Source organism: Helicoverpa zea, chromosome 26 (genome assembly GCF_022581195.2).
Source record: "Helicoverpa zea isolate HzStark_Cry1AcR chromosome 26, ilHelZeax1.1, whole genome shotgun sequence".
Taxonomy (NCBI): domain Eukaryota; kingdom Metazoa; phylum Arthropoda; class Insecta; order Lepidoptera; family Noctuidae; genus Helicoverpa; species Helicoverpa zea.
Window position 1 is genome coordinate 3,958,809 of NC_061477.1, and position 22,622 is coordinate 3,981,430.

Genomic DNA, 22,622 nt, shown 5'->3' on the forward strand with positions numbered 1-22,622 from the left:
TTAAAGCTATAGTATGAGTAGCCTAGTACTGAATTCGTTGGCTTACGATCAGCAAATTACTTCATTCGTCTAGCAACCACTTCAACACTAAAACTTCAATGACATTACCCACCATCCTTTAAAGCTGATTCACTTTATCTCAAACTTAACTTAGTCACGTATACCCATTCCTCCGGGAACGTACTCGAACGAGTACACGAGGTGTCCTCGTATAAGGACATAGGTACATAGACTGTACTCATACGGGCACACGAAATGTACCTCCGATGTCGTATCGCGAGTCAATCTGAAACACTCGTTACCGTCACGTATTATATAAGGGGCGAAGGAAAATGCTTGTCCTTTGGGAATGACAAGTGTTAAGTGCAGGGCTGTCGGCGTTTGAGGGTTGATTTTTGTAATATTTTTTTTTTGATGTGGGGTAAGATTGATTGGTTTTTAATAAGTATTTAACTTAGATTATTTGTGCCTTATATTTTTTTTTCGTTTAAAGAGAGAAGCCAATGAAATCATATCTAGGTATCTGTAGTTTTAATTCCTAGAGATAGAATTTTAACATTAGTTTGTAAGGGGAAGCTGTGTTGAATTTCTATTTCTAGGGAGTAAATCGACAGACAGATAGGTTGTTATATTTTAATAAGCCTGTTTAGTTTCATTACCTGTCAATCAATTTAGTAGTAAAACATTCCATACAATAACATACAATTTGATCAGTGAAGGAAAATAAAGTAAAAATAATTCAATTTCTTGTGAGACAGCCCTAGGTTTGAGGATGTCTAAAGTAATCAGAGCGTCTCTCCTTATCGTGTGACATGACAAAAAACTGTCGATTGATTTCTGTACCTACCGTCTGTTGAAGTCTAGGTTTCCAATTTTTTATCGTTAAAATTATATCAGCTTTATTAACACTGGTACAAGTAGTATTGAAGTTATAATTTTTGTGTCGTTTCGTCTTAATGATTTATGAGTATTATTGAATTTAACGTAGGTATATTTGGGTAACTGGGTTGAGATGGTTAGATAGGCAGTCGCTCCCTGTAAAATATTCAGCTGCAGCCGGTTAGGCAGTGGAAGCTGACCCCTTACATAATTAGGAAAGGAAAAAGGCTAGACAGATGACTAAAACTTCTATTTTTTTTTACTTCCAGTCTATTTTATACAGTAAGAAGTCTTAACAAAACAGCAAATAAATAATGATTTGGATATGTGTCACTACTCAGTTGTCACAAACATACGTCTTTGTAGATTTCTATAGATATTTATTTGTATATAAATATGAGTACCGTCTGCAAATATAACTGGTTTCCACGAGTTTATAAGGAGATTGTGTGTTCGTATTGGTTATCTTTGTACCTAATGGATTGATTTCGGAAATATTTAGTAGAAAGTTGTATATAGTAGATTTTTTTTCTTAAGCTTTATTGTTCCACTGCTGGACAAAGGCCTCCTCATCTCGTCTCCACACCTCTCGATCCTTAGAGTGGTCCCACCAGTCAGGGTTGCAGGCGTCCAGATCGTCACGCCATCTATTCCGGGGCCTTTCCCGTCTGCGGTGGCCAACCTGTGGGAAATATAAAAAAATATAACTTTTAATTACAAGTAATACAAAATCTGAAAAACTATGTTCGCGTGGACATATCTTATCTATGTTATGTAATATTTTATTATATTTTTTTAATTATATTATCCTTTATTGCACGCACAATTTTTTAATACATAAACATTTGGATGAAGATATAGTACTTTATTATAGTAACGAACATAATTAATACTCAAAGACTAGATTTTGGGAATTTTTTAACTGTTTTTTGCTAACAATACATATTCGTCAGTATCACTGTAAGTACATACGTAGCATCGCGTTACACTTACGGTATCGATAAAATAAAATGGGGTCAGTATTGACAGCAAAAAATTGCGTGTCGTATTCCTAGGTATCGGTTTTTTGTAACTATTGAGTCTTAGTGATATTTGATATTTTTTTTGTCGTACTATTGTTACACTTTCAAAACCAAAGTTTTTATAAAGAAGACGGATCAAAATTGCCCCACGTCCTATAACAATGTGACGTATCTCAAAAAAAAGATAAAAATGTTTAAAAAAATATGGCATACTCTCCAATTCATTTTTTTTACACCTTCATACGAAAAAAATGCTTTAAAAATTGTTCAGGCGCTGTTATGAAAACATCGTTCATAGGACTATTTATGGACTATTTTATTACATTATTTTTTGTTTTGATAGGGTATACCTCACAGGTGGTCCCATAATCATCAGGTCAGGATCTGATGATGGAAACCCTGAGAAATCCAGGGCAACTTTTGAAAGTTGTAGGCATGCGCAGGATAAAAACTTGACTATAAGGTGTGCGTCTTATAACAATATGCAACAGTGAAGGTTTGAAGCTGACTTGATGATGGAGACCAGAGAAGGGCGAGGGAACTGGACAACTGAATATGTGAACTGCCTCGTGTTTGGTTTTATATTATTCGTATTGATAAGAACTTTACACTTATGCGGATAGTGACAACTGTGCTTGTCACTGAAAAGCCAAAAATAAAAAAAAAACTTTTTACGATAAAAAAACTTCCAAAAACATTGAAAAGCAAAAAAAAACTAGTCTTAGGAGCATCGGCCTAGAAGTCGTTGGGGAAATAAACTTAGGTACATCCATTAGACACCGACTTCTGAGGTAGTTTAAATATTTTGCTGTCGATTTCCCTCGACCTTCTCTGGTCTCCATCGTCGGGTCAGCTCCAAACCTTCACTGTTGCAAAGGTCTATTCAATACAAATAATATGAGCCCAAACACGAGGTAGTTTACATATTCAGTTGTCGAGTTCCCTCGACCTTCTTTCGTCTCCATCATCAGGTCAGCTCCAAACCTTTACTGTTGCATATTGTTATAAGACATACACCTTATAGTCAAGTTTTTATCCTGCGCATGCCTACAACTTTCAAAAGTTGCCCTGGATTTCTCAGGGTTTCCATCATCAGATCCGGACCTGATGAATATGGGACCACCTGTGAGGTATACCCTATCAAACAAAAAAATAATTTAATAAAATAGTCCATAAATAGTCCTATGAACGATGTTTTCATAATAGCGCCTGAACAATTTTTAAAGCATTTTTTTCGTATGAAGGTGTAAAAAAAATGAATTGGAGAGTATGCCATATTTTTTTAAACATTTTTATCTTTTTTTTGAGATACGTCACATTGTTATAGGACGTGGGGCAATTTTGTATGGATTGTGATCCGTCTTCTTTTCTTAAACAGTTTTATTTTTGTACCCATTTGTACATTCATACACAGATTTTATATATCTAAGGACTATTCCAAAATGTTAAATACAAACATTTTATTTTGCGGTCATAATTTTATGGTGTTGTTTTTAGATTATTCTTAAAAACATTTCATTGACGGATAGCAACACTTCTTTCACTACTTTGTCTAAAAAGTATTTTTTTTTGGCTGAGTTTTTACCATATTACACAGTAATATAATTTCTCCATCTAAATCCCGTCTAACCCTCACCATTGAACTTGAATATAAATTAACCCTTACCTAACAGACCAGTCCTACAATGTTATCTCGGCCGAAACCGATTGATAGCACATGAAGGGTTAGGTTACAAATAGAACCACGTTAACTCAAGTGCGGGTAGGAAATACCGCGGCATTGGACGGGTTGAAGAGCCCTCGTAAGCTCTTAAGGGTTAAAACTAACACTTGAGAGTTAAGTGATGGGTATTTGTCGCGTTTTTTTCCTTGAATGAAAATATTTTTAGTTGTAGAAATGTTTTCTTTGATACCTAAGTTTTTTTAAGGTACACTTGGTAAGCTACTCTTGGTCAGGCAGACCATGGATGGTGAACATTATTTAGGAAATTATATTATTTCACTTTTACATAGAATCAATTTTAGTAATATTTTGCATTTTGTCAGAAAATATATTTAGTGGTCGCTTTTTAGCGTTGCATGTATTAGTAGTTTAGATGACGTGTTTCTTTATACATCTATTTTTGTACATGTACAAGTGTAGGGATAGTACACTTCTGACTCAATAAAAAGGTTATGTGGAGTTTCATCTGTATTTCTTAATTATTCTTTAATCATTGAAGCTTTGGTCAACATAGCTACCAAATAATCATATTTTGAAATACGCAGTAGAGTTAATAATGGCCTACATGGCTAATTTTTGATAAAACTCCACATACTTCATAGTACACGATACACGTTGTATAAAATTCAACAGGATCACAACATTTGAGCGTCATCAACTATGGTACGTACTGCTTATCACTAATACCTACCTGAAACACTACTGAAAAAAAAAACACTACCTGTGTTAGTATGAATCATTGGCATAATTTATTTATTTTAGATTGGGTCATTTTTTATGTCCTCCAGTGCAATAAATCTTGTAAGACGAGATGGCGACTAAAATTCATTTTAAAAAGCGAAGCCAGATTTCCTGTAAAGAAAATAATTTCCAAAGTAAATCAATTCTTATGTAACTTTGCCACTTTATAGAAATAATATCAGGAAAAGCTAAGGAAACATTTATCTATAGGAAAAAGCAAGAAAAACTCGTAAAATTTATACCTTTCAAATAAGCCCAAACAATTGGTTCACTCAAACAATATGCTTTAGCACTTAAGGCTGGGCACATACCGGGAGATTATTTGTATCATAACTTATTCCATATTATTAATGCTATTGAGTGATAGGCTGCAGAATTGTTGCCAATTAATTGCATGGTGTGTACCCGGCTTTAGTTGAGATTTAAACTTTTGTCCTACATAATATTTCTTATGCATCCACTATACGTTTTATATACTTTTAACATACATAAGTACACTCTCTGATAAGACAAGTTGACCGCTACATCGTCGCGGAAAAGCATACAAAAATCAGCATGATGTTGTTTTAACCGCGATTTTTCTAATCATTTTCAAGGTTTAATTGCAGATTAGATATCATCACACTTTTAATCTTTTCAGCTACTTCTTTCAGCTTTCAGACATTTAGATACATTTTAAGTTTGAATCTGCTATTAAACTTTAATGATAGTCTAACATGAACGACTGTAAACCTGTTTGACAGAGCCGCGCGTCGCAGTTTCGCGACTGCGTCGGACGATTAAAAGTCGCGCCACTAAAAGTTGCCGGCGATTAGCGGTCAGCTTCAAACTTCGACTGTACTACCTCAGTTTATAATATTAATGTTATTATATTAATAATATCTTTCATGCACATATAAGACTAATGACAAACACACTCTGAAAAAAAATAATGTTTTATTAAAATTTTACATTTTGTATATCGTTCTGATCACCGAACAGACAGACAGAGAAAAATCAAAAAACACAGACACAAATTGTCTCAATCACGATATACAAAGCGTTTCTATCGAACTTTCGAGAAAAGAATCTTTTTTTTTGTTATGTTTATTTTTTTGTAGCTTTTTCTGTAATAAAATTGGCATGCACCGTTAACGCTACGCGTGGTGACCATAGATAACGTTTGTTGAGTTTTTTTTGAGAAAGAAATAAAGAGTGTGTTCGTCTTTATATGTGCAGGGAAGGCCGGGTGTGGGATGAGGGGTGTCTTCAAACTCGTCACTTGACCACGGTGAGTCTTAGATTTACAACTTTATTTTTTAGTGCTTAAGGTTTAAATTGCAAAAACTCAGTCGTGAATGTCGATTGGAACTAAAGGCCGGAAAAGTTTCAATTTCGAACTTGTGTAACAATATGAAGTGTGAAGAAGTTTTTGCCTTTCCTCTCAAAAAAAAGGAGACTTTGAAAGTGACAGGCCTGGAAGTTGTAATCGCTATTCATGTCTGAGTTTACTAGAATACGAAATATATGTTTAGTCCTACTTCGGCGATTATATTTTCTTTGCTTTACTCTTCCGAGATTTATAATCTTTAACTATCTGTAATATTGGCATCTCAGCCGCAACAAAAAAGTGGCACGTCTGTTCTCCAAAAAACGAACTATTGCTTTGGTTGTTTCTGTAAAAGTATTTTAATTTATTTGAGAATATGTTTCCTATTTATTTATACATTATTATATTAAAGTATTTTAAATGTTGTATAGCCTCAAGTCTCCTAAATCACGAACAAAAACACTAAAGCAAAAAGTACCTATCTACCTTCAATCACGTCAAAATCAATAATACAGTAAGTTCATTTATAGCCTGACATACGGACAGCCGGTAGTTAACTACGTACTCTAATATGCATGAGTACAATGCATGGTACACTGTTTAAATGTCACTATACATATAAGCTGAGCAGTAGTTCAAGTTTTCTTTTAAATTCATTCCATAGTAATTAAGTCACAAATTGCTGTTAAAATGTGTTTGTAACTTGGTCCTTCCATATCAACAATTTGACTAATGTATTTTTCGGAAACTTTACACAGCTTTTTTATTGCTTGCTCGATATCAATCAGTCACTTGTTATGTCTAAATTCCGTGTTAAGAAAAAACCTTAATACCTACTTATTCGTTTGCTGGTCGAACGGAGCAAGTGAATCTTTAAGGCGCTTTGCTCACCTAGCAATATTAATTGAGGCAACTATCTACTTTTTGTGTGTCAGTGTGTGGTTTCTATATGACAAAGTTGATATGTGTGCGCAATCCATTTAATAATAATGTATAGACAGTAAATTGCCAGTGGCTGCCAAGACCAGTACAGCAACAGAGATTCCTACCACTCAAAAATAAAATTCTTCAAAAAGTTCTACTGAACTTCTTAGCTTTTCTGCCACATAAAATCGAAGGCCACGTCCAAACATAGACTAGTATCGATTCCAAGACGGTTGAATTAATTATAACCATTCGACGGTTACTGCAAGAATGGACCGCCGTCGCATCGCTAGGGTCCAATCGGCCCAAACCCTGGTCCCTGTGGTCAAGAAGGCGCATTTTGCCCCAATCTGGAAGTTCAAACATGTGGTCTGGACGTCGCCGTGTGGCGTGACTGTTGATATCGAAGTGGCGTATGAGGAGCACCGTGAGTTGTGCGGTTATTGCATTCTAAAAATCACTTAAGAAATATTATTGGTCAATTTTTTAAGAAATATATTTGAAATGAGTGGTTTGTAAAAAGTTTTGTGCGGTTACTGCGAATTTTCTTTTGCTTGTTTTTGTTTTCCAATGTGTCTTGAATGTTTCGGGTTAATTATTTTTTTAAATTCATGTTTTTTTTTATAACTGCGTCGGAGTGTAAAATTTTAATTCTTTTGAACATAGCGGTTAACAGAAAACCAAAGAACTCGTTTTAACAAATTTCAGCAATATCAAAACATAGTGTATAATGCATACAAATCTTTTGTGAGTAAAACATTCCGATACATAATTCAAAAGTTTTAGTATTCATTATTGCAATATTGAAAGCCTTTTACGTCAACATCGGTTTGCTTTTAAATATGTAAAAGAGTTTGAAAAGTTTCCACCGTCCATACTAATAGGAAATGAATTTTAGTAGTTGCTAAGGTATTACTTTATATTTTTATCCGATACTAGCCGTTTTCTCGCGGTTTCACCCGCGTCCCGTGGGAGCCACTGCCCGCACCGGGATAAAATATACCTAGCCTATGTTACTCGCAGATAATATAGCTTTCTAATGGTGAAAGAATATTTAAAATCGGTCCAGTAGTTTTTGAGTTTATCCATTACAACCAAACAAACAAACAAACAAAATTTTCCTCTTTATAATATTAGTATAGATAGGTCCTGGGCCTACCTAACCGGATCGGAGATGTCTTAAAACAACCATTTGAATTTCGCTATTCAAGCCTCCTGTCTTCGCCTGTTTAGATATAGTATCTTTGAGCGGAGAAATTCTATTGGTTGTTTAAAAACTTATTTGCTCCGCTTTTGTGGCTTCTGAGCCTGAGGTTGATACATATTGGTTCAATAACCAAGAATTTGGTACCCCAAGGGCTCCAGAAGGGACTTGACGCGACACCCTCAGTGTGGGATTTTAAAAAAGTAGGTGCATAATTGCCCTTCAGAGTAGATTTAGTATAACTTAGGTATGATACTGGCTGTATTTTGCAGCCTCTGAACAAGGTATACCGTATCAAAATATTCTTTAGTTAGCAAATAGCCAGAAAACAGCGTAGTCTCCCAAAAAGTATGCCGAGTCCAGTAACAAGATGCTTCTAAAATCAGTATGTCCATCATTATTTTTATTTTTTCGTTGTCAAACCAAAAGTTTTTATTTTGGCTGTATATTTAGATATAGACTGTTGTCGAAATCGGTATTTTTATTTGTGTGGTTCCTGAAATGAGTTACTTCATAATCTGAATCGGGTACTACCCTGGATATACAAAATCAGTTCATTGCATGTGATTCAAATATAGCTAGAATAAGGAAAAGTTGTTCTTCGTAGAGAACTCTTATGCTCCATTTATAATTTCAAGTTTCACCTATTTTATTAATGGAAAATAACTGTCAATACACCAGACTCTCGACGGCAATTCACACAAGATTACTTTTAGTCTGACAACGAAAAACCCATTCAACTCAGAAACCTTCTGCTCGCGTCCTGACCCAGCTTCAATAGAATTAATGGTAATTAACAGTTAATTTATCGATTATTCTCCATTGTCCACAGTATCGGAAGATGTGCCACCTGTACAGAGAAGCGCGCCCCTCCTACAGTCTCCCCAGTATACCGGTGGAAGACCACAGCCTTATAGTAAGTAGACCAGAAAAGACCAGTAGACTAAGAAGACCAGTAGACCAATAAGATTAGTAGAACAAAAAGATCAGTTGAGCTAAAAATCTAGTAGACCAAACAGACCAGTATACCAAAAAGGTTAGTAGACCAAAAATATGAAATAATCCAATTTTTGGGACTTCTCGGTGGTGAGACTAAATAGACTATGACATGTTTTGATAAGACTGGTCAATCGTTTACAAATTAAGTTTTTATTTGGTTTTGTCTCTCAATGTGTGTGCTTTTGTCTTGTAAAAGGTAAGTGCAGTGTTGTGAATTCGTCAAATTACTTTGTAAGTTATTTTAAGAACATGACGGAGCGTGGTTTGACTTCAAACTTCATATTATACAATTCAGTCATTATCACCCAGACATTAACATTAAAGAGACATATCTTCACCCTCATTCCCCCACTCCATATGACGATGTCCCAAAAACCGTATGCAGCTGAAACTTCACAAACTATTTACTAGGACTCGAAGCGGCAGAGCTCTGAAACTTTCGCAAATCGCCTAACTTTTGACTAGATTGTCACAGTTGCCAGAATGTTCTACGAAATGAACGGAGGGTAGTCCGAAAACACGGGAACTTTAAAATGTATGCTATGCTGTGACATTAGATTGAAATTCATGAAAATGCTCACGTTTTTTGTGAACTTTGATATGAGCTATGTTGAATGCAAAATTGAAAGTGAAAATTTTGATGCATTTCAAACAACATTCATTTCCACGTTTTAATCTAAATGCCAATTAAAGTAACCAAACTTTGGGCTGCATAACTCATGATCAGGGGGCATGGCAGTGCCTCAGCCAAGTCTCAAAACAATTAGTCATACACGGATAAATTCACGATACTCACCAATCGCACTTACTTAGCATATTACAACGTACAAACTTACGAGTTCTTTTAACATTTTAGATTTAAATAAATATCCAGTATACATAAAATACGGTATACCCTTGACTGTGATGTAAAATCCATTCCTAGTTCGCCATTTTGTTCGTCAAATATCCCGCAGTGAATCCTGAACATTGAGCAATCAAACTTAGATCTATTTCACCGCGTTACGACTTGCTATACTGACAGCGGGTAGCGATAAGCGGTAGCGGTGAGATTTAGCAACTCTCAAATTGTTGCTATATCTCAAACAGTAAATTAAGAATAAAGAGTAAATTATATAATTACATGTAACAGAGTAAATAAAGAATAAAGGCCTATTCAAACCTGAGCGATATTCGCTGCCGCTGTGGGTAGAAGTACATACCGCGCGGGTTTCGCTCAGGTATTTAGTATCAAGTACCGCGGCTAGAGCGACCTGAGCGATATTCACTGCCGCTGTGGGTAGAAGTACATATCGCGCGGGAGCAGTGGCATGCATCCCGCCCCTCACTCCTCCAAAATTTCTTACCTCTCTTAGTGAAACTCTCGCGACTACCGCGCGTTATTCTACCCACAAGGATAGCGAAATCCGTTTTGGTGTGAACAGTTATATTATCGCATACCCACTGGGTTTTCTCTGCCGCCGATGGTAGCGAATACCGATTAGGTCTGAATAGGCCTTAAATAGAAAATTCATATTTATTTCTATTAATTGTTCAGAAAACAGGTGTAGCGACTTCATAATTCTGTATTTTGAAAGTCCAATACTGTAAACTTTTCACTGTTATATGCTGGAAATTATTTTATCTAATTAGGTACTTAAACTTGGAGTTATCTCCGACAAAGACACATTACTCGCACAATCGACTATGCATAGTTCAGTCAGGTCTAACAAATATTGTTAGTTAACGGACACAGTAGAGATAATTAAATGCTTATTTTTTAAGGTTAATAAAATACCAAGTTATCTAAAAAATCGCTGCCGCTACCTCTCCGCCTAAACCATAGCCAGTACTTTACCCCAAAATATTCGCATCGAGTAATCGTTGGTAGAAAGTGTCCGAAGCCGTCGATGCTGGCGGCTTACTCTGAGTTTAAGGCTTCTAATGCCGCGGCTTTATCCAAATGCTGAACTTTGTACGGGATGAGTCGAGCCCATTTTCATACGATGAGTTTTGAATGAAGATAGTTGCTCTTTTAGTTTCGGGGGTTTTTGGGTCTTTTGTGAAGGAATTGCAGTGGTTTTGATTGATTAATTTATTGATAGTGAAGATGTTAGTACTTTTAATCTACTGTGTAAAGATATCGTTCCGACATTTAACTGAAATAAATAAATGTATGTAAAAGCTTAAAAAAATAATTATTATAGAACTTCATATTTATTGATAAGATATTGTGTAGGTCAGTTAAACAGTCGGATATTGCTTCTTAAGAAGATGCATATTTATTAATGTTAAATGATGCATTAATCAATAAAACAGACAAAAAATACTCCACATTTCCATTATTTTCATATCTGCTTTTCCACAATTTCAACAACAACAGTGCAATCCGTAATATTTAGCGAAAACAAAACAAATGGTCACAAAAAATGCACGAAAATATGTACACAGAATATCAGCGAAGGTTTTCATGCCAGCGATGTAGTGGAATCGTGTGAAATTCGCGCGGTTTGCATGCATATCTTAATTTATTCATCTTTTTCGCCTCGAAATTTGTAGCCAAACATATGCCTGAAGTGTGCTTGATGATAGGTAGAGTGGATTCCTAAAATGGTTTTGGAAAGGCTGTGTGGTTAGTTTTAAAATATCGTTATGGTAAGACTTCTTCTAAAATATTTCTAAGGATAATATGGCCATATTGCAGTTCCTCAAATCTAGATCTCAAAGTACTTCTGAGAAACTTCACGTAGCAAAACCCCCATAACATTTTAAACTTGAAGAAGTTTTGAGAAAAGCAAAACATAAAACGGCAGACGGTTATTCATGCATAATTTAATCCCAAATAAAAACGAAGAAAATTTTCAAAAAATACTCCTCGGAGCACCAAACGGTATAATCTTCGTGTAACACTATAAAAATACCGTAAAACCTTTGGCCGTGGAAACGTAAAAATTCGTACGGAATTGAAAAATTTCATGCATAAAAGATGGCGGATCACACGTTAGCAAATGAGCCATTCGTTTTGAATAAAAGCGAAATTTGTTTTAAATGGTTCACAAATGGTGCTCAATCCGGCCTCAGTGAGGAAATTGAATTGAAAACCGCACTTTTTTGTGATTAAATGGGTATTGGTTCTATCTGAGTTGGTGATTTCATTCGGAAAGTTCATGCATGTGTTCTAATTTATATGAGGTAGGAAGGTCTGGTGGCCTATTGGTTAACGCACCAGCTTACCATGAACGAGTGTAAATGCTCATTTATAGGGAAGTCACTGTGTAATGTTGAAGGAAAGCATCTTGCGGAAACCTGTAAGTATGAAATCACCAATCTGTCATCAGCAATCGTGGGGATTGCCGCTAATTCATTTCTCGAATGAGAGGCCTATGCCCTGCAGTAGCAATTTATTAATAAAACTATCGTAGGTATATTTAGTGTCCATATTTTTATCATAATGAAAAAATAGAATCAAGTATGTTAAATAATATATCGCGCATATAAAATATGTACATAAATTTTACCAGTATTCACTTTTACCCACCAACCATTCTCATCGTTACCTAAAAGAAACTATACAAACTAGAGGACTTGAAAACGAGCGCAGATAAAAAGAAGCTAGTCATTTAAAAGCGAGAGAGTGAAAGGCGTCCGTCGCCGTTGAAATCTGGCGGCAGAATGGGTACTCTACGTACCGTTGGGAATTGCAATAACGCCCAGGGTTGCAAGGCGATAAAATTTAAATGCCGCAACGCTGGCAATACTAGTGAATGTAACTGTTAAACATAATATTGCACCGTGTGTTTTGTTGGAAATTAGATTCCTGCTAACTGGGCTGTGTTGCGCTTGTACTAATTATTTTATTATGAGAGATTTATTTGACAAGCGATTATGACACTTACATCATGTTATTTAAAAATATCAACTAAGTTACTAATATTGTACTGTAGGTTTTCAGGCACTTTAACATATTTTCTTGGTAGTGTCAGTAAGGCTTTATGATTTTGCAGTCAAAAATTTTATAACTGAATATATGTATGTATAATGAAGTGTGTAATGTATAGGGTCCTCATTTATATCAGTAGTTCGGCAAGAACATAATACTATGAAGCCGTTTAAATTTTTAATTAAATCTATAGTCCCATTTTAATTTTCAGTTGAAAAACCCCAATCGTATACGTTAAATACCTCAAAATATCCAAGTCCCTTGTAACAGCCACGTAACAACGAAATGCACACAAAATCGATACGTGGCACCCCTGGCCTGACGTACACCGGTGTTGCTAGTTCTAAATAATTCATAAACTCGCTGGTAGCGCGCCCTCAATGATTTCCTTGCGTATGTATACCGTGGCTTCAAATGGGAACGAATATGCTGTAATGTTGTGTCTTGAAGAAGGTAGTGTTGACTTTGGTCTGTACTTATTATTGTGAATAGTGCATTTGTGTTTTTAATCAGATCAGGTCCGGTTTGAAAACCTCTTTCAATTTATCTAAGAAGGCCAATTTTTAGGATACTTTTTAGCTGGGTGCGCGAAGTAATTGTCACAAGACCAGTTGAAAATAATACAGCGTAAAGCTTTTGGGAGTTGTTTTAACCAACTCCCAAAAGCTTTACGCTGTATTATTACTGTATTATAGTAACCTGATTAATTCGTATTTTTTTTTTTTTTAATAGAGCATAATCGAATGCAGTAATGGACTAAAATGATAGTTGTCATCTTAGTCCATTACTGCATTCGATTCATCGAAACATTTGCAAAAACTTGATTGTAGATTAGACCCCATGTTTGCTACACACATTAATTCCCTAGAAACGTGACCTACAAAATAAATAAATCTCAAACAAAAGATACGATATACGATCCACATTATTTGAGTATACGACCCCTAAGAGAGCAAGATTTCAGCAGCAACGCATTCGTATAACGAAACGTGAAGAAATCACTGAGCTAATCTAATATTCTATTGTTTATCTCGTCTTGTTTTTATCAAGAATTGGCTTTACCCCATGGTTTTGCTGGCATCGGCAATTCTGAGAACCTATAACAGTTTAGGAATCTGCGACCCATGAAACATTTGTTTAAGAAACTAACTAATAGAAAATTTGAACTTTGGCAAGTCTACATAAATAGACTCCAAAAACCGTTTGTACTGGAAAAAGAAGCGGTGGACTTATGTTTAGAATCTTATTATTGTATTTTGCTTCTTTTTACATTTTAAGGACCATAGCGTGGTTTTAAACATCCTCTAATCTTTGATATTATACAAAAATAACAGACAGACAAGTGGGGTTACAGAAGACATACTGCGCCTCACCAAAAAAAGAAATTGAGATAATGACAGGAAGGATGATGTTGTGCAAAAATAAAATATTACATAAATAAAGAAATCATAGTAATTTTTTTCAAGAAGTGTCGCATACAAACAAACAAAATACAAATCGACCCCAATTTATTACTACAGATTGACAGACAAACGATGTTGTATAAATCCTGATCCCTATTTAACAGTACCCTCCTAAAATACACGATGGATGGAGAGGTTTTTACTCACACCTGCTTCTATGGCGTTTAAATATGAATGATACAATGCTTATTCCCCTTTTTTTCATCCACCGGTGTTGGTTGACATGCATAGGGTACGGTTTGTTCAGATGGGGTCTTAATTTGTACTTGATTTTGAATGCGAGAAATGGAATTTATTATATTGAGTACTTTAGGTTTTCACTTCGAGTTAACTAGCCCTGTCAGCCGGATAGTACTCTATCCTTGTCTCTATAAGTCTTGTCAAATTTAATTTCAATTGGTTCAGCCGTTTTAGCGCAGGGGGACACAGACTAAGTTAACATCGTAATTATAAAATTGGTAAGGTGCTAGTTAAAACGTAACTCTTCTGTTTTTTTTTTTAACTTGCCGCTACACATTACCTTTACTCCTTAACAAAATTCTAAATTGGATTTAGAATACTTTCTGGACTTGCGACACAATTGTAGGTTGTCACTTAGAATTTTCGTCCGAACGCAGCTTTATTTAAACTGAAATAAAAATTGTCTCGGCACACAGCGAATGTGGACACAGTGGAATTGGAAAATATTATACCTGGCAAAGCATTCCATATTTACTGAAATATTTTGTTTTATTTTATTGTGTCTAACGGCACCATTTTTGGGCATTGTTTTTGGGTAAAACACGATAGATATAGCTTAAATAGTTCCTTTATTCCTTGAGAATAAGGTAATGTGAAATAAACGGCTTCTTGGGAATGAATATGTTTTATGACCCAAGTAAGGTGTTTCTTTGTTTGCCACTTTGCCAAATATAGATTACACGGTTCTAAACACTCGAGTATTATATGCTTAAAGCATTATATGTTTGCACCCAAAGATTCACTTTGCATTGCTCTTAAGTACTTAATCTTTCCCATTTTGATATTCCTGACCCAACAAAACATAAAGGTATTCATAATATCGCCATAAACAGCAAACACAAATTTGACATTAGCAAGAACATTAAAATACGTATTATTATATTACGATACGGTTGTATGCGTCGACCACGAGTAAAACGGAACGCTTTTAAACAATTACGCGCGTAATGGCGCCCCATAAAATGTTTATTGATATCCGGTAATGGGGTTAATGTCGAATTTAAAGTGCATTAATGTTGAATTTGAACATTTTTGGTGCTGCGAATATTGGCCGTGAAATTTTTAAAAACTTTTACGCTCGTAATTGGCGCTCCGCAACTTTAAAAAGGTTTGAAAAAGATACAGAATTGGTTAAAAGCGCAGCTTTTATTTCGTTTCCATTTTTAAATTGAGACCACTACGAAAATTTTAACACAGAAAACAATGAAAGCATTTCAACCTCTCTTCGAATACACAAATAACAAATTAACATCACAAATTCAAGAACGACATACATGAAACCGACACATGGGATACCAAAAGATTGGGATTGATAACCCGGCTCATCAACAGATGCGTCGACCAACGCCCAGGCTTCCACCAGATCCTGCTGCGAAGACACCAGCAGCCAGCACAGTCAACATTCCTGCGAGCATTCGCAGAACGGTGTGTATAGACCCCGATTGGACCTTAAAACCCGTTTGGATGTGTAAAACAAGCTAACTTTCCCGTTGAACTTACACGAATGTGATTTAGACGTGATTTATATGGACGATAGCATGATTTTTAAGCCACGTATTCTTGGTAATTTTTTGTTTATCAACAAAGTTGTGTCAACGTGTTGCTGAGTTGTTGGCAACATTGCGTGTTGTAGAGTTAATAGTGGCAGTTGCGATTTCTCGGCCGGAGCAACACTCTCATAGCTCGCCAACAATGTTGATCAACTGTTGCCATACAAATGTTTACCATCAATACGAGGCTTTAGTTACAACTTCTGTATGTGAGAATTGAGTTACATAATATATTATGTTAATTACAGTTAATTTTAAAGGCAATTCTGTATGTACAGGAGTTACCCTATTTAATAACAAACTTATTTGAAGATGATCATCAAATTCATTAAATTGAATTTAGACTGTCTTGATTCGTTAACAAAATTCAAACATATCTTCAATAAGCTTGTTTGTATGTTAGCTACTAAAATGTCGTGGACTAATATTGTTATCCCAGTAACTTCTATGTCTATTTAATCACAAATTGTCAGCAATACACTAAACATTCAACTGTATTCTTTCATTTACTTCATCGACGCATAAGAAAACTAAATATTTTTTAATATTCATTCTTTTACACAACCCAGACTAGTACTTTCACATTACCGATTATATTTTACAAAGCATGTATCACTAAGTTTTTGAAATGGCTTTGTCAATGAAATTCACAAAAATATCCGTTTTGTGTTTCCCTGATTATTTACTCGTAATTAAGATAAGTCGTATATTCATTTCAGCAAATCTACATCACTGTACACATTTAAAATTGATAAGACATTATTTATTAATAGTTTATTATATCTTACTTATTACATACATAAGTTATATTGACGAAGCTGAGCCTTGATATCGGCAATTTCTTTACTACGTCATGAAAGTTTAGGCCTGTAAGTTTCAGTCTATTTATAGAGTTGAGACAATCGATATTGATTTATAGTCTAGCACTATCTTTCCAATGGTAATTAAGGAATCGATTATTACATTATTTCACTTGGTAACATCAGAAATAACGATATTACTGACTATTTTTTCATCATTGTCGGTTCATGTCTTGGCTTCGTCATTCATATAGTCATACTTACCATACATTACTTTGATATTATTGTAAAACACATAAATACAATAAAATACATTGTTGACAACACTGACTTTCATTTGTTACCTACCCTGCATGTAGCACTTGTGTTTATAGAGAATGGCACAGCATCTTGAAAGCACTGTTGTGGAGAAGAATTGGTGTTCCTTCTTAGATTTAAGATGATATCAGGAGTAAGAAATAATGTATCCCACGATCCTGCCCGTGTCCTCTGGAAACTACTTCCCGCACCTGGATAAAAAGTGGCCTATGACCTTTCTCAGGCACTAGACCATCCGTGTACCAAATGTCATAAAAATTGTTCGCTTCAATTGTTTTGGTGTGAAAGCCGGATACATAGTTACTTTCGCATTTATAACAGTAATCATAAGTCTTTAAGATTTATGTACCTACCACTCCTTGCTGGATACTTATTTAGTGGTGAAGATTAGTGTGAAAATATATCGGGCTCTGTAAAATGACTGACCATTAAGAATACATAGATAGAGGTACGGGACTTTAACTTCCATGAATTTGTAGCAATGTATCTGGCATATCTCTAAACATCAGGTATAATATTTAAATGTCCCTGTATCTTTATATTTAGGATGGGTTTCTTGTTTAAATAGACTTTCCACCTACCTTACTCTACTGGAAATAATGTCTTAATCATTAATCGTAAAGATGTGTCCTTTTTTGTCTAATTTCTCCCTCAAATATGCCTTGAAAACTATGAATACTTTCATTATACAATCAGTTCTTCCTTTTCATGTCATTACCTTATTACCTACAACTACTAATAAGAAACTGCATTGATTTCCAGATATGGACTACGGCAGCGGCGGGCCGCCTCCTCCAGGGATGATGAAAGACAGACATGGGCCTCCACCACCACATCATCCGGTAATTATATTACTTCTTTTATTATTGCCTATTCCCAGGGCAACTGCCCGTGTCTGAATAAAATAGAACTTGTGTTATCCGAGAAAAGTCTAGCTTCCCGACAGTATTTTTCCAGTAGTTTCGAAGCCTTTGGAAACAATCAAATCCTTTTATAATAATAGTTTAGCTGTTTCTCGCTTGCGTCTTGAATTACTTCATAGACATGGTTGTCACCTATTACAGCTTTCCTCAGTAAATGGGCTAGACTACATTGAAATATTTTTTAAATCGAACCAGATGAGATTTGTGTAAAAAACTAATATTTTATAGAAAACGCGATATTTTATTTGCGAGTCTTGACTTCAGCAAAACCATATGAGACAACTGGTCTTTAAATGTAATAATTTTAATTACACCCTAAAGCAAGATCAAAATTTTCTATTTCCCTGTACCAAAGATAAAAGCTGAATCGAATAATTTGCTCATATTTTATACGGAATCAAATTGAAAGTAATGAATAACGAAATGGAATCGGTTCGTATTAATTGATATTGTTATCGAACGCGAATCGTATTTATGGCGTCAACAGGACCGTTTCCATTTACTTAATTGATGATGGAAGCAATAAGATTTATTCGTATTAATGATTATTTTGATGCTGAGGACAGTTAAGTACTGTCTATTGTTTACACTAACGGTGGATTTGTGTGGTGAACCTATATGTCTGTTGATTAACTAGAGATATAATTTTGATACTGGATCCATACAAGTAATGTAAAATTGAAATCTGTAGTACCTAAGCAAATTAAAAGATAAATAGGTTATTGAAATCCACCGGAAATGAGACTGACTCTTTGATCATATAATTTGCAAATTATAATTGTGAGCATAATTGATTCTGTATATTTTGGCTTTTTATAAATGATTTCATCAAAGAAGAATGCTGCAAAATTCTTTCTGCAATAAAAATTCAAGAACCAGAACTTCTTCAAGAGTTAATCAAACCTTAGTAAACCTATACCAAATTGTAAAAAAATGTACTTATAATGTTCCAGCGTGATGGTCGTGGCTACGGTCCAGAAGGCTACGGCGGCGAGGGGTTCGTCCCTCCCCCACCCATGCATCACCCCTCCATGCCGCCACAGAATCAGGTAATTATATCCCGGTTGGGGTCTCTGCAACCCCTGCAATGGAATATTTACGAGCTTTGTACGGTTGTCTGTAATCTACTCTGTGATGTGGAGTAAAGTTAAATATTTAAATTATTTTTCTGAACCACAATTTTGCTAATAAACTAATGTAAATTCATTTGATTCAAAACATTCAAAAATTAGAGGGAAAGAGTTTCTTCTAATTGCAAAAAAAAACATTGTCTTAATTTCTTCTTAATTGAAATACAAAGCCATTTGAATACGATTTCATCTGAATCTAAACTTATCTTCCAAATTCAAACTCATTCCTTCAAATTCAAACTCACTTCTTCCAACTTCAAACTCACTCCTTCCGACCTCAAACTCACAATGTAAAGCAACCACATGTATTGTCTGGTATGACTAAAGTGTCCCCTGCTGGCGCAGGGCGGCCCCCCGCAGCAGGGCGCCGTCATGATGGTGTACGGGCTCGACCCTCAGACGGTGAATGCTGACCGCCTCTTCAACCTGTGCTGTCTCTACGGAAACGTTGTTAGAGTAAGTAAAACTTTCTTTACTATCTGACTTTAAACTATAGAAGTCCTTAAAAATCAAAATCAAAATACCTGGCCTTACCGGGATAAAACGAAGCCTGTGTTACTCTGGAAAAGTATTCTAACAATGAAAGAATTTACAAATCTGTTCAATAGTTTCGGAGCATTCAGGGTTCAAACAGACAAAAAAATATATTTCTTCTTCATTATATTAGTACAGATTGCGTGATAAGAACTTTCACTGTTCACTAGGTGATTTTTCAGAACTCCCCAGAAATGTGTTTTGTTACATAGGTGTAACTATGGAACTTTTATATATTATTTATTTTTTATTTTACTGGTAATTTAAATTTTTCAGTTCGATATTAAGAAATACTATTAAAATGTCATTAGAATCATGAAGATGATCGTGAAGATGTCAAAGCGATTTAACATACTACACAATATTATAATAAATAGCCAAACAAAAGTATTATAGTAGTAAAGTATTAAAAGTATAATATTCCCACCAACTGTAACCAAAAACTAATTTTTACGATGTCAATTTCAGATAAAATTCCTGAAGACGAAAGAAGGCACGGCTATGGTACAAATGGGCGACGGCGTCTCAGTCGAGAGATGCGTTCAGAACCTCAACAACGTGACCGTCGGAGACTACACACTCACATTGGCGTGAGTATTCAATATTCACACTTATTTAACAACTAGTTCCTTGTGGTTTCAGCCACGACCCGGAAGAACTACTTCGCATCCCGGAAAAAAGACCTACCTACCTCAATAAATAGGCTATCCAACACAGTTTTTCTTTTGAAATCGGACTCAGATAAGTTGCTGAATATAAAGCTAATTTACCTGTCTGAGCAAACAAATTCGAAAGTTTTGTAATATTAGGTACTATATGTTCTGTGTACTATATTTCCTTATTCCCATACATCGGTCTTACGGCAATATGGGATGCAGCTGCATACCAGTGTTATACAGCGGTTGCCTATCTGACATCTTCTACCTAGTCACTTGGGCACCTGATATCTCTTAATAAATCTTGTCGTCAGATTTTCTGGCTTCTGACTACCCCTAACTACTGCCAAAGATGTTCAAATGTCATTTTTTGAGTGTTCGCTACTTAACCATACTTCTCTGATTCCAGTTTCTCAAAACAAGCGTACCTATCAGAGGTGATGAACCCGTACCCTCTGCCCGACAAGAGTCCCTCGTTCAAGGACTACGTCGGCAACAAGAACAACCGCTTCCTCACGCCCGCCTCCATACACAAGAACAGAATACAGCCGCCTTCTAAGGTAAGGGTCTGAGGAATTTTTATTAAGAGGTCTAGTAGACCAAGTAGACCAAAAAGACTTAGGCCCAAGTTCACTGACAACATAAACGTCCACTTTTCTGAAAACAACTATTTATTTTAACCTGAAAATTCATATTAAACAGTTTTTTTAAGAAAACTGACATTTATGCTGTCGGTAAACTTAGCCTTAGTAGACTAGGAAGAAGAGTTTTCATTTCTCGACCTTGAATAAATATATAGTTTTCGTCCAGGTAAACTTGTTCACCAAACAACACCAATTTATGAATACACTAGTTTCCGGCGGTCACTAATTCCCGCACCCGGATATAATCTACAAGTTATATTACTGCCAAGTAGTGCCAAATATCATCAAAACCAAAAAAATTAAGACATACATACACTGAACTTGCCAAATTAACCTACGCGTTTAGTACAAGTAGTAGGGTTATTTCCTAACTCACAAAGATCATATTTATTTCTCATCATTGAACAGCTTTTCATTTTACTATCACCATTCCTCATAACCTAATGGCATTTCCCTTAAACTACTGGTATTTCAATATATTGCCTACTGTTCCAGGTGCTGCACTTCTTCAACACCCCGCCGGACGTGTCGGACGAGCAGCTGCTGCAGGTGTTCAAGGACTACGGCGTCACGCCGCCGCACACCATCTCCAAGTTCCCGCTCAAGAGCGAGAGGTCAGTACTTCATCATCATCATCATTTTATACTGCTGCTGGGCCGTGGCCTCCTCTTACACGGAGAAGGAATGACCTTTAATCACGACTCTTGCACAAGGTGGACTGGTAATGTTCAGGTTCATGTTTTCCTTCATTCACTTTTAACAAGTCTAACCAAAACTGCTGCACAGCGTAGAGTCAATAAAATATTTGACAACATAAACGTCAATCTTCCCTTCCCATTCTAAAACTTCAAAAGTAGCTTAACACTCAAGTTGCAAAAGTAACTTAGCAATCAGAAATCCAAAGGTCGCTAAACAACATTGTAATTCTTATATAACTGGTAGTGGGATTGCCTATGTGACCTCCATGACGTGGTTATTTTAGGACCCACATATCCCTTAGCAAGACTGGTTTTCAGATTTTCTGGCTTCTGATTACCCGTAATGTCTGACAAAGATGTTCACACAGAAAATGACAGCCAAAGCCGGCACCAACCAATATAACGTGTTTCCGAAACATGGATGAACTTGCCGAGAGAAGATGGTCACCCATCCATGGACCGACTGTGCCAGCCGTTGGATAATCTTTTCTTTGACTTAGCTACGAGATTCTAAACCCGGACATACAAAATACACAAGCAACTACTTTACCCAAATCTAATCATTTTGCTGGTTTTAGTTTTACCTAAAAATTTTCCCTATTTTTTTTTATTAACGTTATGCTTGCCAAAATGTTCCAGATCGTCATCAGGGCTCATGGAGTTCCAGAACATATCGCAGTCCGTCATGGCAATCATGGCCTGCAACCACGCGACCATACAACACCCAGGTAAATTTACTAACTATTGATATACTTTTATAAAGTCTCCTATATTCGGGGGCTTCTGAGCAGTACTTGGGACCTAAAAGAGGTATTGCAATACCATAAGGTGGGTCTACGCTAGACAAACCGAGCACGAGCGAAGCACAAGCGGAGCCGTTCTCGGCTCGTCGTTCGCGGCGTCAAGTGCGGACGTACAACGAACCTACAACGATCACTGTTAGCAA

The 22,622-nt window shown here is 35.8% G+C and overlaps 1 protein-coding gene across 5 annotated transcripts in view; it reads left to right on the top strand.

Moving 5' to 3' along the window:
• Positions 1-22,622, top strand: part of LOC124643126 (heterogeneous nuclear ribonucleoprotein L-like) — a 441,770-nt gene that overhangs the window by 412,776 nt on the left and 6,372 nt on the right. Inside the window, exons 6-14 of one of the 5 annotated variants that reach the window (XM_047181991.1) lie at positions 8,635-8,718; positions 15,756-15,848; positions 17,854-17,933; positions 18,968-19,063; positions 19,472-19,600; positions 20,147-20,268; positions 20,744-20,894; positions 21,474-21,592; positions 22,316-22,404. In XM_047181991.1, coding sequence (XP_047037947.1) covers positions 8,635-8,718; positions 15,756-15,848; positions 17,854-17,933; positions 18,968-19,063; positions 19,472-19,600; positions 20,147-20,268; positions 20,744-20,894; positions 21,474-21,592; positions 22,316-22,404 — 963 coding nt within the window. The remainder of the gene's footprint in view (positions 1-8,634; positions 8,719-15,755; positions 15,849-17,853; positions 17,934-18,967; positions 19,064-19,471; positions 19,601-20,146; positions 20,269-20,743; positions 20,895-21,473; positions 21,593-22,315; positions 22,405-22,622) is intronic. The other 4 variants (XM_047181992.1, XM_047181993.1, XM_047181994.1 and 1 more) reach the window with 4 other exon arrangements.